At 39.2% G+C, this 16,324-nt stretch overlaps 1 protein-coding gene across 2 annotated transcripts in view; it reads right to left on the reverse strand.

Moving 5' to 3' along the window:
• The window catches only part of LOC126297616 (unconventional myosin-Va), a 352,002-nt gene that overhangs the window by 84,758 nt on the left and 250,920 nt on the right, over positions 1-16,324 (reverse strand). For both annotated transcript variants that reach the window (XM_049988630.1, XM_049988629.1), the window contains 5 exons: positions 11,770-12,008; positions 5,680-5,811; positions 5,352-5,567; positions 531-671; positions 237-443 (listed from right to left, as the gene is read on the reverse strand). In XM_049988630.1, coding sequence (XP_049844587.1) covers positions 237-443; positions 531-671; positions 5,352-5,567; positions 5,680-5,811; positions 11,770-12,008 — 935 coding nt within the window. The remainder of the gene's footprint in view (positions 1-236; positions 444-530; positions 672-5,351; positions 5,568-5,679; positions 5,812-11,769; positions 12,009-16,324) is intronic.

Here is a 16,324-nt window from a genome sequence, read left to right on the forward strand (position 1 = left end):
GGTGCACAAATGCTGCGCAGCTAGCGCCATTCGACGGCCAACACCGCGGTTCCTGGTGTGTCCGCTGTGCCGTGTGTGTGATCATTGCTTGTACAGCCCTCTCGCAGTGTCCGGAGCAAGTATGGTGGGTCTGACACACCAGTGTCAATGTGTTCTTTTTTCCATTTCCAGGAGTGTATTTAAATTCAAGTACTCTGACAAGACAAAAACAGAAATGAAATCTCATTATCACATACCTGACCGTTTTTTATTACACTAATCTGATCCTCTAAAACTGTGTCTTTGTTTTTCTCCAAAAAACCATGACTCTGGTATGTCACATTGTCAGCAAAGTGGTGAATAATGAATGCTAAATTGCCAAACCTTGGTTTCGCAAAATGATTAAATGAGGAGCATTTATTGTATAGCTTCTCTGTCCATGAGGCATCTGTACCTTTTGGCATCTGTGAAAAGAAGCACATTTAAGAGACACAATACTACTTCAGTTAAATATAATGGCAAATTTTGATCTATTTTGGACTATTACATACCCTACATTCCTCATCCAGGAGGTCGAGGATTCCTAGTTTAGTTTCAATGAGATCAATGCAAGGCTGATTGTCATAGAAATCTATGAATTTCCACTCTATTTCTTCTCTCATATATTCCTCCTGCTCCAATTTAAAAACATGCTGAAAAACAGAGGGATAGAATGTATTTCTGAAATGAATTTCCTTAACAAAAAGTGGGCAATTCTTATTCCTTGCATGTTTCACAGAACAATCTGAAGAGAATGACAAAAAATCATCTTAACTGTACATTTTTCTAAATTAAGCTGTGTGCATTTCATAAAAATTCATAATCTGAGACTGAAAACAATTTTCTTTGTTTACATAAGAGTAAGACACATATCAGTTCAAATGTGTGTGAAATCTTACGGGGCTGAACTGCTAAGGTCATTAGTCCCTAAGCTTACATACACACTGCTTAACCTAAATTATCCTAAGGACAAAAACACACACACACACACACACACACACACACACACACACACACACACACACACACACACACACACACATGCCTGAGGGAGGATTCGAACCTCTGCAGGGATCAGCCGCACAGTACACATATAAGTATAACTATGGCTATAAATAAAAATGAATGTGCAGTGGAACAAGAAAAATAACTAGAAACGTGGATTTTATGTAACTCTTCCAACATAATCTTATATGCAAACAGATATGATACTTATTAAGTGATTCAATGGCCAAACAAAATTTTATTTACACAGCCAAGTTTAGCCTGGAGGCTAGACTTTTACTATAGACAGTCAAAATAAAAGCATCATCAGTTTCTCGGGAATATGAAATAATATCTGCTCAAGAGAAGTTTTGCTCCCAATATGTTGCCCACAGTAACATGCAAAATTTTCCTTTCGAGTCTTGAGTGCCAGTACATACCCCAATTTCAAGGCCATCATTTGTAACCATGACATTACAGTTAATCAAACTCAGATGCACATGAAAGATCTCACACACCTCAATAAGGGGAGGATGGGAGGAAAAATTAGCAGTTATTCTGCAGCAGTAACGGTATTTTAACTAACAAGAATGATAATCTTGCCATGGTACCTGTAAATTAGACAAGAGCGCGAACTGTACACATTTTCTGTTAGATGAGCTGCTCCTTTTTATCACTGTTTGTCACAGTCCATGTCCAGTAAAATCATTAATATTATTAGCAGACTAATATTGTGGCTAACAGACTATAGCTCCCAAGTTTTAACTGGAGAAGTTTTGAGGGGGAAAAAAACTTCATTACTAAAATGCTTCCACAATACTAGTCTCAGACAAGAATAGCACTGCATTTTTATTTATCTACACAATTTATTAGTCTGTAGTCTTTTTGCGCAATCAAAATATTTATCATGTTGTAGTTGGAGTAGTAGTAGTAGTAGTAGTAGTAGTAGTAGTAGTACAGTAAGGTATATTATACCTTTACAAGTTAGATGAAAATGCAACGAGAAGATACACAAATGAAGAAAATGAGTAAGCCATGGCAAACATCTCTCTCGTACAATCGCACAAATGTCTTCCAATATTGTTTGTCTTTTAGGCCCGTGAAGGAGTGCTCTGCACAATTTTGATTAGCCTGGTGACCTCACACCTACTCATCGGTAACTGCAAGTATACAATCAAAAGTTTGAAGACCATATTTTGGTGCACGTGTGCTAGTAGCAGTGATCTACCAGTTCATTTGTTTTGAGAGTCACACAATCACAGTTCTACATGTACCTGCGGCACCAACATTTTGCGAACGATGTACTGGTGTATTATTTTCCCTCACAGAAACAGAAAATTCAATTTTTAAAACATCACCATTCTGAAACCAGATTTGATTACATTACAGGCAAACACTCATGCCAAACTAACTACGAACAAACAAAGTGAACTAGCAGACGCCAAGTGAATTTATGGAGGTAATTTACAAATGAAAATTGTGCAGTTTGCATGCTGCCAAGTATATATGTATCAGAGTTAAAACAAAATTTCATCACCATGGAGGAACTATTATGTCAACATGGCATTACTATTAACCATTTGTGGAATAAAATGATTAGTGTGTCTGCCCACTGAAGCCTATAAAAGAAACAAAAACTTCAGTATGCTCTAAAATTGAAGCAGTGTGCATCCTGTGCTTCTGAGATACTGTGACAGATTATCTGCATCTATTCCAATCCACAAACAGAGGGACTTTGGTGAGAAAGTTTTTAAGAGATCAGAACTGATGTGTGTCCAGTATATGAAAGTATGGCAAATTAGTAGATGTAATATGAATTATATCCTGTAATACAATGCTCTTCTGTAAATAAGTCATGGAATAGTGGGCAATCATGCAGCTGAATAGTGTCTTGGAATTTTAACTCCTCAAGCTGGGAACCGGAGTACATACTCGCAGGCAGTGAGCATTATCCGACCACGTACTCATCAGCTATGGCCTCACAGGTAAAACTTTATGGCTCTGCCAACTGTTGAGAGTGAGCAACATTCCTTCCTCAGAAAAGTGTAGCAGTATTTGTGGTGAAGCACAGTTAAGACATTTGCCACAAAGTGCACTAATCAGAACAAATCATGAACTGCAAGTTACAATCGCAGGAAGAAAAATAATGTGTAAATTGCTATGTGGAAATATTTAGTATGCTATTATATCTTTTGGCACACAATGTATTTATTGTTTATGACACCACTGAAAAGGGAAAGGGAGATGAAAACATAAATTTCATGCCATGTCTCTTAACATAGTTGCAACAAAATAATGGACAGAGACTGTAGTACAGGACTTGGTTTTGATGATTGCTTCAAGGTATACGACACTCAAAGTTCATTTAGTACAATTGTGTGTATTTCCAAGAGTAACATAGGTTTGTTGTTAACAAATCCTACAAATGTCATTAACTTTGGACCATTAAAACCTGTGTTAGAACAATTTAAATAAAATGCTGCATTCCTGTACCAGTTGGACACACAAACTACTGGACATATTCTATATGCAAGCATGGAAACTAATGGATTAAAGGATTAATGTGTTGGAAGGAGGCAACACGTTCCACATGCACAGCCACCAACTTACAGAGTTGGAAAGTAAATACATAATTTTGCCAACACATCAGTAATGGTAACTCATGGTGCCCAACAGCATCATGTCTACAATTCATCTTGCATGACTAAATGATACTGAAGACCTTGTCGTATGCTGCATCCTCAAAACCAAGGAAGCCTTTTTCACTGTACAAAACATATTGTTTCTTTTCATGAATATTTGTTGTCATTTCGTGTCACATAGTGTGCAAGGTAGGATGATTGGACACTGGACAACAAAACAAGTGGTGGATGGGTAATGCTTCTGCAGTATATCACAATTACCTGATTTAATGCTCTGATGTTAACGATCATTTCTGCACACTAGTATCTCATAACACCAGTTTGTTTGGTAATAATGTACTTCAATTAATCTAAAATGTAACAACTTATTCATACCACTAAGTGTCATTTGTGGCACTCTGATGTTTTTTAATATCACTTCTCACGCCCAATTACAAGTTGCTGTACTAACGAGATCATCATATCATGTCAATAGGTATAATAGCACACACTAGTCAAAAATACATGCTCAAAGAAGGGGTTTTAGTTCTGTCTCTGTCATGATAAAATACAAATTCAGCACCAGCCTCCATAATCCTCCCTACCTTCCCCTAGCTACTCTACTGCCTTATTTTGGGGAAATGCTAATGTATGTCCTGACAAACCAAAGCTTCTATGTATTTTAAAGTTTATACTGAGAGATCATTCAAGGAAAGAAATATTCTTTCCATAGGTAATGGAGATTGTGAAATACCACTGAGATCATGTATTTAAAGGCTTCAGCAGTAACATGCTTCACAGTTCAATATAATTTTCAGCACTTTGTCAAGTCAATCACCACTGAATTTAATAGTTCAGTTCTTTCATCATCATGTTTTGATTACTTGGTCATCATTAGGTGACAGGATGGCACACTAAGATTCTGTGAAGTAGTTTTTTTTATGGAAAGTCCATTTCATGACACAGATTAAAACAATTGTCTTTCGTATGTGATGGTCAACCATATTTCAAAGGTGATTACGGCTCACATCAGAAAAAGTGATGATTTTACCAGTTCCTAGAGAGCACATGCCACCTACAAAAGAACTGTGGATTAACAAAGACTGTAAGATTATAACCGTAATTACAACATTTGGTTTAACTTTTTATAAGAGAGAGAGAGCCAACTTGCAAATTGATGTGAAGCAGGAAAATTAACTGAAAAATTTTGAATAAAAATTTTCAATAAGATGAGGCAGTCGTGGTGGAATACCAGGACGGTCTATAATGCTCACTGATATAAAACAGTGTGCCTGCAAGGCGTGTCAGTGTCTCAACTAAATCTGGCATATCTCTCACTAAATATGGTCCCTGCAACATCATGTCAAAGACGTACCTAACGTAGTAAAGGGAGTTATTTACTTCTTGAAACAATCAGATTTTATTTAGTCTGATTATCTATACTGTTCTCTTCTACCTTTTTATTACTTTTATTTGTGAAAAATCTTTGTATACCTAACACATATTTCCCTACACGGCAATAATGATATGAAACAACACTTTGCACTAGATTCCCTGTCATAGGGCATATATGAGAGATGATACTTTGAAAGCGATCCCTACTGCTTAAGTATCTGAAGCTATACAACAAAAAGTTTAGGTTGTTGCTCTACATCTACATTAGGAAATTCTTGTAGTTACCTTATATCTAGACATTCTTAAGTAGCAGTGTACATAAATAAAACTTACTTGGTTGAATTGTTGTTGCAGTTTTTCATTTGCATAGTTAATACAGAACTGTTCAAAGCTATTTATTTCAAATGTTTCAAACCCATATATGTCCAAAACACCAATAAATTTCTGAGTTGTTCCACTACTATATAATGCTTTATTTACAACTGAAACAATCCAATTGAAGAGTTCTGCATAGATGTGTTTAGCCAAAGCATCTCTTGCTGAGACAGCCTGCAATGTGAAGTAAATTTACTGAACATAATGCTTCGCAAACTGCGCAAGAATACCAGCCTCTTTACACTATTCTCAATACATCCTGCATTTCAGCAAAGTATTCTCATACCTCTATCACTGTCATTGGTTTGAAGATTACATCTCTCAAGCTAACAATTTTGCGATGACACAACCAGCTTCTCATGTCCATTGCATTAATCTGAAGAAGATTGGCTAGTATTGCCAGGTGTTGATCATCTGCCTGAAGGAAATTGAAATTGGCAGCATGTAAGTAAAAGCCAACAGCACGTAAGAACAAATGTTACACGAGAGAGACATACAGATAAAATAATCTTATTTGTTAATTGCAAAGATTGAAATAAAATCAATTAATAATGAAATGTAAACAATTTTTATTTTATTAATTCTTTACCTAGATATGTTTTCATATAGAAAACTGTTTTTATTTGTAATTTTTATATGATTTAACATCACATCAGTAATGAGTTTATTCAATGTATTGTATATTTCTGCCATCCACTTCACGTCTGCTGTGCAGCGAGCTACCTTCATTTAAGTATTAACTGTATTTTTCTTACTTGTCACTTCTTCTTTCGTGTGTTTTTGCTTTTAGGAAGCTTTGTCGAGTGCTAGTAATAGTGCTCCATAGGTTTCATGTTTCTTTTGAATACAGTTAGAGAGAGTCCCTTTAGTCAACCATAGTGCCAGTAGTGCTATTGTTTGTTTTCAATACAGTCCAGAGACAGGTAGTGCTATTTTCATTGTTTTCTACAAGAAGTGGCTAGCAACCACAGTTTAGTCAACAATCAGCCACCTTTAGTGAATGAGCAGTCTAGTTAAAAGTTGATTAACTCTCTACAGTAAACTGATTTCTTAGGATGGACAGGATGTGCGACTGCTGTGTACGGACGCAGGAGGAGCTGGCCACTGTTCACGAACAGCTGAGCGTGTTGATGGCCGCTGTCAGCCGTCTTCAGGCTGCTGCCTCTGAGTGTAGCGGCAGTGGGGAGTCTGGTGCGTCACATGGTACACCCCAGGTGTTACATGCTTCACCCACTGTCCCTGCTGTCAAGACATGTTCGCGGGAACTGGGTGCGGTTGGGCCTCCCTCTCCCCAAGGGGAGCAGCGGGTTCAGCAGCGTTCGTGGCGCATGAGGCGCAGGCTAATGTGGAGGCTGGCCATGTGGCATCGCCTGCTCAGCCTGTGAGTGGACATGTGGCCGCTCCTTCAGCAAAGGAGGTTTATTAGTTATTGGGAGCTCCAACGTTAGGCAGATGATGGAGCCCCTTAGGGAAATAGCGGAAAGGTCAGGGAAGAAGGGCAGTTTTCACTCACTCTGCTTGCTGGGGGCTCTCATTCGAGATGTGGAGGAGGCCCTGCAGGCGGCGATAGAGAGCACTGGGTGCACCCGACTGCAAATTGTTGCTCATGTCGGCACCAATGACTCCTGCCGGCCGGGTTCAGAGGTAATCCTCAGTTCGTACAGGCGGTTGGCGGAATTGGTGAAGGCAGAAAGCCTCGTTCGCGGGGTGGAATCAAAGCTAACTATTTGTCGTATCGTTCCCAGAACCGATCGCGGTCCTCTGGTTTGGAGCCGAGTGGAAGGCTTAAACCAGAGGCTCAGACGATTCTGCAGAGATCTGGGGTGCAAATTTCTCGACCTCAGATATAGGGTGGAGAAATGTATGGTCCTCCTGAATATGTCAGGCGTGCACTACACACCGGAAGCGGCTACAAGGGTAGCGGATAACGTGTGGAGCACATGGGGGTTTTTTAGGTTAGAGAATTCCCTCCCTAGGCCCGACAAGACGCCTCCTGAGACGCGGCAAGGTAGAAGTAGGATAAATGCAACAGGGAATAACAATATTAATGTGCTAATAGTAAACTGCAGGAGCATCTATAGAAAGGTCCCAGAACTGCTCTCAATAATAAAAGGTCACAACACCCATATAGTACTAGGGACAGAAAGCTGGCTGAAACCAGAAGTAAACAGTAAAGAAATTCTAAACTCAGATTGGAATGTATACCGCAGAGACAGGCTGACAGTGAAGGGGGAGGCCTGTTTATAGTGGTAAGAAGTGCAATAGTATCGAACGAAATTAACAGAGATCCTAAACGTGAAATAATTTGGGTGAAGGTCACTGTTAAAGCAGGCACAGACATGGTAATTAGATGTCTCTAAAGGCCCCCTGGCTCAGCAACTGTTGTGGCTGAACACCTGAAGGATAGTTTGGAAAATATTTCAAGTAAATTTCCCCACCATTTTATAGTTGTGGGTGGCAATTTTAATTTGCAGGATATAGACTGGGAGAGACTGACGTTTATAACGGGTGAAAGGGACAAAGAATCCAGTGAAAATTATTTTAAGTGCATTATCTGAAAACTACCTTGAGCAGTTAAACAGAGAACCGACTTGTGGCGATAACATGTTAGACCTTCTGGTGACAAACAGCCCCGAACTATTTGAAACAGTTAACGCAGAACAGGGGATCAGCGATCACAAAACGGTTACTGCATCGATGATTTCAGCCATAAATAGAAATATTAAAAAAGGTAGGAAGATTTTTCTGTTTAGCAAAAGTGACAAAAAGCAGATTACAGAGTACCTGACAGCTCAACACAAAAGTTTTGTCTGAAGTACAGATAGTGTTCAGGATCAGTGGACAAAGTTCAAAACCATCGTACAATATGCATTAGATGAGTACATGCCAAGCAAGATTGTAAGAGATGGAAAAGAGCCACCGTGCTACAAAAACCGAGTTAGAGCAAATATAAACATAGCCAAAGCCTTGCAGACAAACAAAAATCACGCGAAGCGAAATGTAGTGTGAGGAGGGCTATGCGAGAGGCGTTCAATGAATTCGAAAGTAAAGTTCTATGTACTGACTTGGCAGAAAATCCTAAGAAATTTCGGTCTCATGTCAAAGCAGTAGATGGATCAAAACACTCTGTGACCAAAATGGTACTGAAACAGAGGATGACAGACTAAAGGCCAAAATACTAAATGTCTTTTTCCAAAGCTGTTTCACAGAGGAAGACTGCACTGTAGTTCCTTCTCTAGATTGTTGCACAGATGACAAAACGGTAGATATCGAAATAGACGACAGAGGGATAGAGAAACAATTAAAATCATTCAAAAGAGGAAAGGCCGCTGGACCTGATGGGATACCAGTTTGATTTTACACGGAGTATGTGAAGGAACTTGCTCCCCTTCTTGCAGCGGTGTACCGTAGGTCTCTAGAAGAGCTTAGTGTTCCAAAGGATTGGAGAAGGGCACAGGTCATCCCCGTTTTCAAGAAGGGCATTCGAACAGATGTGCAGAACTATAGACCTATATCTCTAACGTCGATCAGTTGTAGAATTTTGGAACACGTATTATGTTCGAGTATAATGGCTTTTCTGGAGACTAGAAATCTACTCTGCAGGAATCAGCATGGGTTTTGAAAGAGACGGTCGTGTGACCGTCATTCATCCACGAGACTCACAGGGCCTTAGACACGGGTTCACAGGTAGATGCCGTGTTTCTTGACTTCCGCAGGGCGTTTGACACAGTTCCACACAGTCGTTTAAGGAACAAAGTAAGAGCATACGGACTATCAGATCAATTGTGTGATTGGATTGAAGAGTTCCTAGATAACAGAACGCAGCATGTCATTCTCAATGGAGAGAAGTCTTCCGAAGTAAGAGTGATTTCAGATGTGCCGCAGGGGAGTGTCATAGGACCGTTGCTATTCACAATATGCATAAATGACCTTGTAGATGACATCGGAAGTTCACTGAGGCTTTTTGCAGATAATGCTGTGGTGTATCGAGAGGTTGTAACAATGGAAAATTGTTTTGAAATGCAGCAGGATCTGCAGCAAATTGACACATGGTGCAGGGAATGGTAATTCAATCTCAATGTAGAAAAGTGTAATGTGCTGTGAATACATAGAAAGATAGATCCCTTATCATTTAGCTACAAAATAGCAGGTCAGCAACTGGAAGCAGTCAATTCCATAAATTATCTGGGAGTACGCATGACGAGTGATTTAAAATGGAATGACCATATAAAATTAATCGTCGGTAAAGCAATGCCAGACTGAGATTCATTGGAAGAATCCTAAGGAGATGCAATCCGAAAACAAAGTAAGTATGTTACAGTATGCTTGTTCGCCCACTGCTTGAATACTGCTTAGCAGTGTGGGATCCGTACCAGATAGGATTGATAGAAGAGATAGAGAAGATCCAACGGAGAGCAGCGCGCTTCGGTACAGGATCATTTAGTAATCGCAAAAGTGTTACGGAGATGATACATAAACTCCAGTGGAAGACTCTGCAGGAGAGACGCTCAGTAGCTCGGTACGGGCTTTTGTTGAAGTTTCGAGAACATACCTTCATTGAGGAGTCAAGCAGTATATTGCTCCCTCCTATGTATATCTCGCAAAGAGACCATGAGGATAAAATCAGAGAGATTAGAGCCCACACAGAAGCATACCAACAATCCTCCTTTCCACGAACAGTACAAGACTGGAATAGAAGGGAGAACTTATAGAGGTACACAGGGTACCCTCCACCACACACCGTCAGGTAGCTAGCGGAGTATGGATGTAGATGTAGATGTAGCCTTCTTGATAGAGGCACTCTGGAATCAAACTGCAATTACTTTAACCATCATGGATAAATTTACATCTGGATGACAAAGTAATCAGGACTTTACTTACATAAATTTTGAGTCCAGCATTCTGCAACACCAATCCAAATCAGTTATGAATGAGGAGATTCAATACTGGATGTTTGTAGGACAACATCGGACAGCATCAAAGACAGAGAGACACCAACATGCGAAAACAGTATCTCACTTGCTGAATATGGTGAGGGTCTAGCTGTTGAACACAATGCAGTAGTGATTTTTTGGGGTGAGGAATCAACAAGTCGTCGATAGATTAACGGAGGTATTTGGCAATAGAAGTCTACACAAAGGCTGCACAATTTCTGCAGATTACAGGTTGAGGGTATAAGTGTGCAGATTTTGTGCCTGGCAATGAGCCAACAGTGCTTCACTGGGTTCAGATCAAGTGAATTTGGTAACCAAGACAACAAGCCAAGTTCACTGTCATGCTTCTCAAACCACTGCAGCACAAATCTGGTCTTGTGACATGGACAGTTATCCTGCTGCAAGATGCCATCATTTTCGAGGAACTGATCAAGCCTGCAGGAATGCCTGTGGTTTGCACCAATGTTTGCACAGTGCGCAGCTGTTATCGTGTCTTTTACTACCACCACAGAAACCCTGGTTAATGTCCCTCAAAATGTAACATAGCCCTCACCAGTCTGCCTCCGTAGTGTGGTGTATGTTTCAAGCAGGCATTCAAGCAGGTAACTGTGTATCTGGAACAGACTAGCGGCCTGGTGTAACAAGGAACATTTCATCTGACTACACAACTCATTTTCAATTATCCACAGTCTAATCTCAATTATCCCATGCCAACTGCAATTGTAACTGTCAATATGATCAGTTCAACATGAGAACATGCAGGGATTATCTGTCAGCAGATCTGCCACAGGTCTACCTCCAATCCTGCTTTACAGAGCTGGCAAGTGTCCTGCCCCACTTTCTCTGACGAGTTGTTGATATCTAACATGTTGTCTCCTAATTGGGACTTTATTATCCATGTACCACTTTCCATAGTTGCTCATGACTGGAGCATGAAAACAGCCAACCAGCTTCGCCATTTGTGAGCTGCTCATTCCCAAGTGCTAGGTTGTAACAATCTTCTCAAATGTCAATTATGCCAATAGATTTCCTGACTTGCAGCATGTATCATTGGTAGAATGATTCCCCATTGATCTCTGCTCCACACTGATATTTTTCTAAATGTGTCACATGCTTGCAATGTCGCCAGGCAAGATTACTTCACATGGTGGGCAGTGGTCACCATGTTTGATCTTACCTGTATATGTCACTCCGATAAAAAATTAGTTTCTTTTCAGCATGATCCCTTACAGGATTTGACTCACAACTGCATAATATCAAATCCTTATTTCTTACTAGTTCCTGTTATGATCAGTGTCTGAAAGCTTAAAGGCCTTTAGTTCACATAAAAAGTGAGCAAGCAATTTATTTATTTATTTTTTTTTTTACATGAAAAAATTTTGCAATGAAGAAGTAAAAAACTTAAGAAACCTTTTCTAGCAGACATTATCCAACATACGTACAGGAATAGCGCTTCCTTCACCATCTGCATTTTGGTCATTCTCAGCAGCAGCTTCAACTATCTGAACATTCCCCAAGTGTAATATTGCAGCCAGTATCCTGAACATATCCATCTGCTCCTTAGATGAAAAACCCAGCAGATTTAACGCATTGGTTGTCTCTTCAAGCATCGCTCTGTCATCTATACCTTGAATGTGAGGACTGGAACCTTGATTTAAGTAATGAAAATCATCCTGGTGGGCTAAACAGAAAATAAAAGAAAAATCAATAAGCATATTCATCATATTGAAGAAGACTTTAATAAATGACAATATTGTGTGTTTTGCTAGTAACAGTGACCGTATCCATTACCACAGCTTAAAAATACAACAAGACAATTTAACACTCAATAAAAGCTTGGTGCTCTTATTGTAGTACAAGGCAAACTATGTTAGTTCATAATGTACCTTATTTAATTATTTCAAATACAAACTAGAAACTAATGTAGTCACACTTCCCTTAAGAAATAAATCAGTACAATGACAATGAAATCTGATCCAGTTATTACCTACATCACCAATCTCGTACGTACTCAAACCAATACCCACACAGTTGAAGACATTCATGAATGTCTTATGAAAGGACTTAATTAAAGCTATTTTAAAACACTATAGACCCAAAACACACAGTGTAAACTTACATACTAAGTAAGACAGTTTCCTCATTCAGTATCGCATGTACAGTACCATGCTGCACTTAGCAAAGAGAGATGCACATATATTAGAGTGTCACAAACAAGAAACTACTCTAACAGTCACAGTGACTCAAGTGCATGTTCACATAGCAAGTGTATCCACAGTGCAATGGAGGCAGCTCAGAAAGGAGTGGCAGAATGGAAAGGGGAAGGCACAAATTCTACCAAGCAATATTTTGCTAAAATAATGGGGTCCCTTACATTGAAACACTGAGGTAACTCCTCAAGTGGTTTTATTTCTTTGTATATTATGCTGGATTGTAGTCATGATATTAACAGGTACTATAATCCAATAAAAATTACTTAATAGTTGACACTTCACACTTTGGATTGGTTTTCAAAAGCTAGAGTGCTCAAACATCATGTCCGAACTGTTCACCATCATCAAACTGCCACAAAAATTGCTCAGTTCACTTCCAACTCTTTGTCCAGTATTTATGCTGGATGTGTTTGGATCCTGAATCATGGGTCTGACACTTTAATTTTGTATTTCATAACACATGATAACCATATCAAAAACAGTCCACACACAAAATGGTGCTAATGCAACACACACGTTTCATACACAGTGGTAACTGAACTCTTCTGCATACTTCTACACAAGACACGATTCAACTTAACATACACAGTTATCATAATAACAGATACTGGCTTACATTACAGAAGCTTCACACGAGGTTGTGTGAAGCTGAGTTTTTGGAGGCTGCAATTCATCATTGTGACTGGAGCACCATAGTCATAAATATAACTGCTCTAGTCAGGCTTTTGTGGCTTAACGCAATGGTTAGAGTATGAGATTGACATGTAGAAGATAGTAGGTTCGAATCTCATCAACTGGAGCTTTTCCTTAATTAATTTCTAAATCTAATGAACACAGTCTGATTATTATTTTAATTCAACTAATTGGTTTAAATGCAATTTTTTTATTTCTAATTCTTTGCTGTGCCATTTTCATTATCGTATCGACTTTATTTGCTCTTTTTCTCCTTCCCAGCATTCTTTCTTCATTTAGAATCTCCCTGTGTTGTCTGTAATGTTCTGCCAAGTACCAACGAGGACTGCTCATCAGTTGGTAATGCGGCAGCTTGTGTAGTTGGTGTGAGGATAGTTCAGGTAATCAATGATAGCGAGAAATTACAATTTTTCTTTAGTGCTGAAACTGCATTTTTTCTGTCTTGAGGATTGCTTGGAGAGGCTAGCTTTAATTGCCGCAAACAAAGTGATTGTGATTTCATTTCTGCCACAGATTGCCGACTACCATTTTCTCAGATACATTGCACATCACGAGGTTGTGGTTAGCTTAGGATATGAATTTAAATTCAGGGCTACACAATGCATCATCTGCCACAGTTCAGTCATTGGTCACTTAAAATCAGTTGTTGACATAGCATCACCTTCTTATTTACTCATTTGTGTGAAAGATATCAGGAAATGGAGTTCTTACAATCTGTGAAAAGGAAAAACAGGAGAGCTAATACACAGGCTAATGAGCAACATGCTCTAACATTTTTATCTGCAGAAACAACAAATGCAAATGTGTTTAGACTCAAATAGACCCCATTTTACAGATGACCACAACTAGTTGATCATATTTTGTAATTATAAACTTTGTAGTAACAGTTAGGTTTCTGATTTCATACACAACATTTTCTGATGGAGCACAATTACTCGCCAGTTGTAAACAGTTCTTCTATTACCACTTGGTAAATCCACTTTGACCAATTTTTCATGGCATAAGCATGCAACTCAAGACATGAAGTCAGCAGAACACTAATGTCCCACATCAAGCAGCTCTTCAGTAATGTGAGCTGCCTGCACACTGTTCTGACATGATATCTGATGCTCCATACATCACAAACTGGGAGATCCACCAATTGGCTTATGAAGCCAGCACAATTTGAGACTTCATACTCTCAATGACCATGAAGCCTAATTTACACGACGACACTACGTTGCACGCAACTGCGCTACCAGCCACTGCGCACGCGCACCGCACGTTTGCGCAGCTCGTTGGTGAAACTAAACTCTTTCGGCATGTTCCAACATTAGCGACACTAGTTGCACGAGTTTTTGTCATTATGTGTGTTCGTAGAGTGTAGACAAACTGAAATATGAAGTGGGGAATGGAGAATAATGTTTGCTTTTCGGATATCTATGCTTTGCATAGGTATTTGTGGATTTCAGTGATGCTGATTACAAAAATAAGCAACATATTGCTGCCGCCAAGACCATCATGTGCGATCATAACAGATGGTTTGACAGTATCTGAGCTGCAGGGCAAAATTTATTGAGTTAGGAGCAAATATACAACTGAATTAAGAAAAATAGAAGGAAGTGTAATTCTAGCTGTGGCAATGCTCCCATCTACAAGACTGAAATCCCATCGTTCGATCTGGCCAACTCTTTGTTAAGTAATATTGTTGACAGGAGGGAAGGCTATACAAATTCAAGAAGCTGTATTCTTTTTCAATATTAATCTACTTAAAATGTCACTGAAGTGTTCCCCATTCACACATGTTAGAATTTTGAAATATTGCCACTGTTCAGATCTATCTTCAAGAGAGTAGTTTGCAAACCATTCTCTTCTTAATGCAGCCTGCTTCGAATAATTGTTGCTGTTAATGTTACTAATTGTTGCTGTTAATGTTACTAATTGTTGCTGTTAATGTTACTAATTGTTGCTGTTAATGTTACTAATTGTTGCTGTTAATGTTACTAATTGTTGCTGTTAATGTTACTAATTGTTGCTGTTAATGTTACTAATTGTTGCTGTTAATGTTACTAATTGTTGCTGTTAATGTTACTAATTGTTGCTGTTAATGTTACTAATTGTTGCTGTTAATGTTACTAATTGTTGCTGTTAATGTTACTAATTGTTGCTGTTAATGTTACTAATTGTTGCTGTTAATGTTAATAATTGTTGCTGTTAATGTTAATAATTGTTGGTGTTAATCAACAACAACTAAAACCGCATCTTATAGCATGCCAAGTGTTCTTGACTGTAATGCACGCAATATGATATGTAACGTCAACTCTGGCGACAGTGCTTCATGCATTACAGTACCTTTATTCCTTATCCCATAATTAATTTTATTTAGAAGAAATAAGTACAGTTCTGGTAACATTCTAAGATAATTAAAAGAACTTCTTGGCTCTCCCGTTATAAATTATTTCAGAAAGGATGCTGAGCAACTGAACTGACGTCTTTTCTTCAGCCGGTCGTGAATCTTAACAAGTTTCTTTCTTTTTTCCTTATGCAGCAATTCCATGCAACAAGCTTTAACTCCATCACAACTCGTGCGACGCGCAGCTGCCAAAACTTTCATTTCAGACACGACTCGGGGACCCACAAAACGACGAAACTGAAGTGTATACTGGTATAATATATGAAACCAATTATGTGCAACTCATTCCACACAACGAGTGGTGCAATCCAATGTCGTCGTGTAAACTAGGCTTAAGGAGATAAAATGTGATGTGACATTTGGTTTCACGCATTGTAGTTTATTTCCCTCACCACAAGCTATTCCTCCACCCACCTGCACACAAATGATGATGATCACATGGCATTGATGGCTGGGAGCCCCACCTGGGGAAGTTCGGCCACTGAGTTGCAAGGCTTTTCAGTTGATGCTGCACTGGGTGACTTGGGTGTTGTTGTTGACAATGATGATGATGATGATTATGATGATGATGATAACAGAACACCCAGCCCTGAGTGGAGAAAATCTCCTACCCAACAGGGAATCGAACCTGGGCCGGCTGCTCACAGTCAAATGCACTGACCAGTCCACTGAGGAGGTGGACACTGCACACAAAACTAA

The sequence above is a fragment of the Schistocerca gregaria genome, chromosome X, assembly GCF_023897955.1.
Source record: "Schistocerca gregaria isolate iqSchGreg1 chromosome X, iqSchGreg1.2, whole genome shotgun sequence".
In the NCBI taxonomy this organism is placed as follows: domain Eukaryota; kingdom Metazoa; phylum Arthropoda; class Insecta; order Orthoptera; family Acrididae; genus Schistocerca; species Schistocerca gregaria.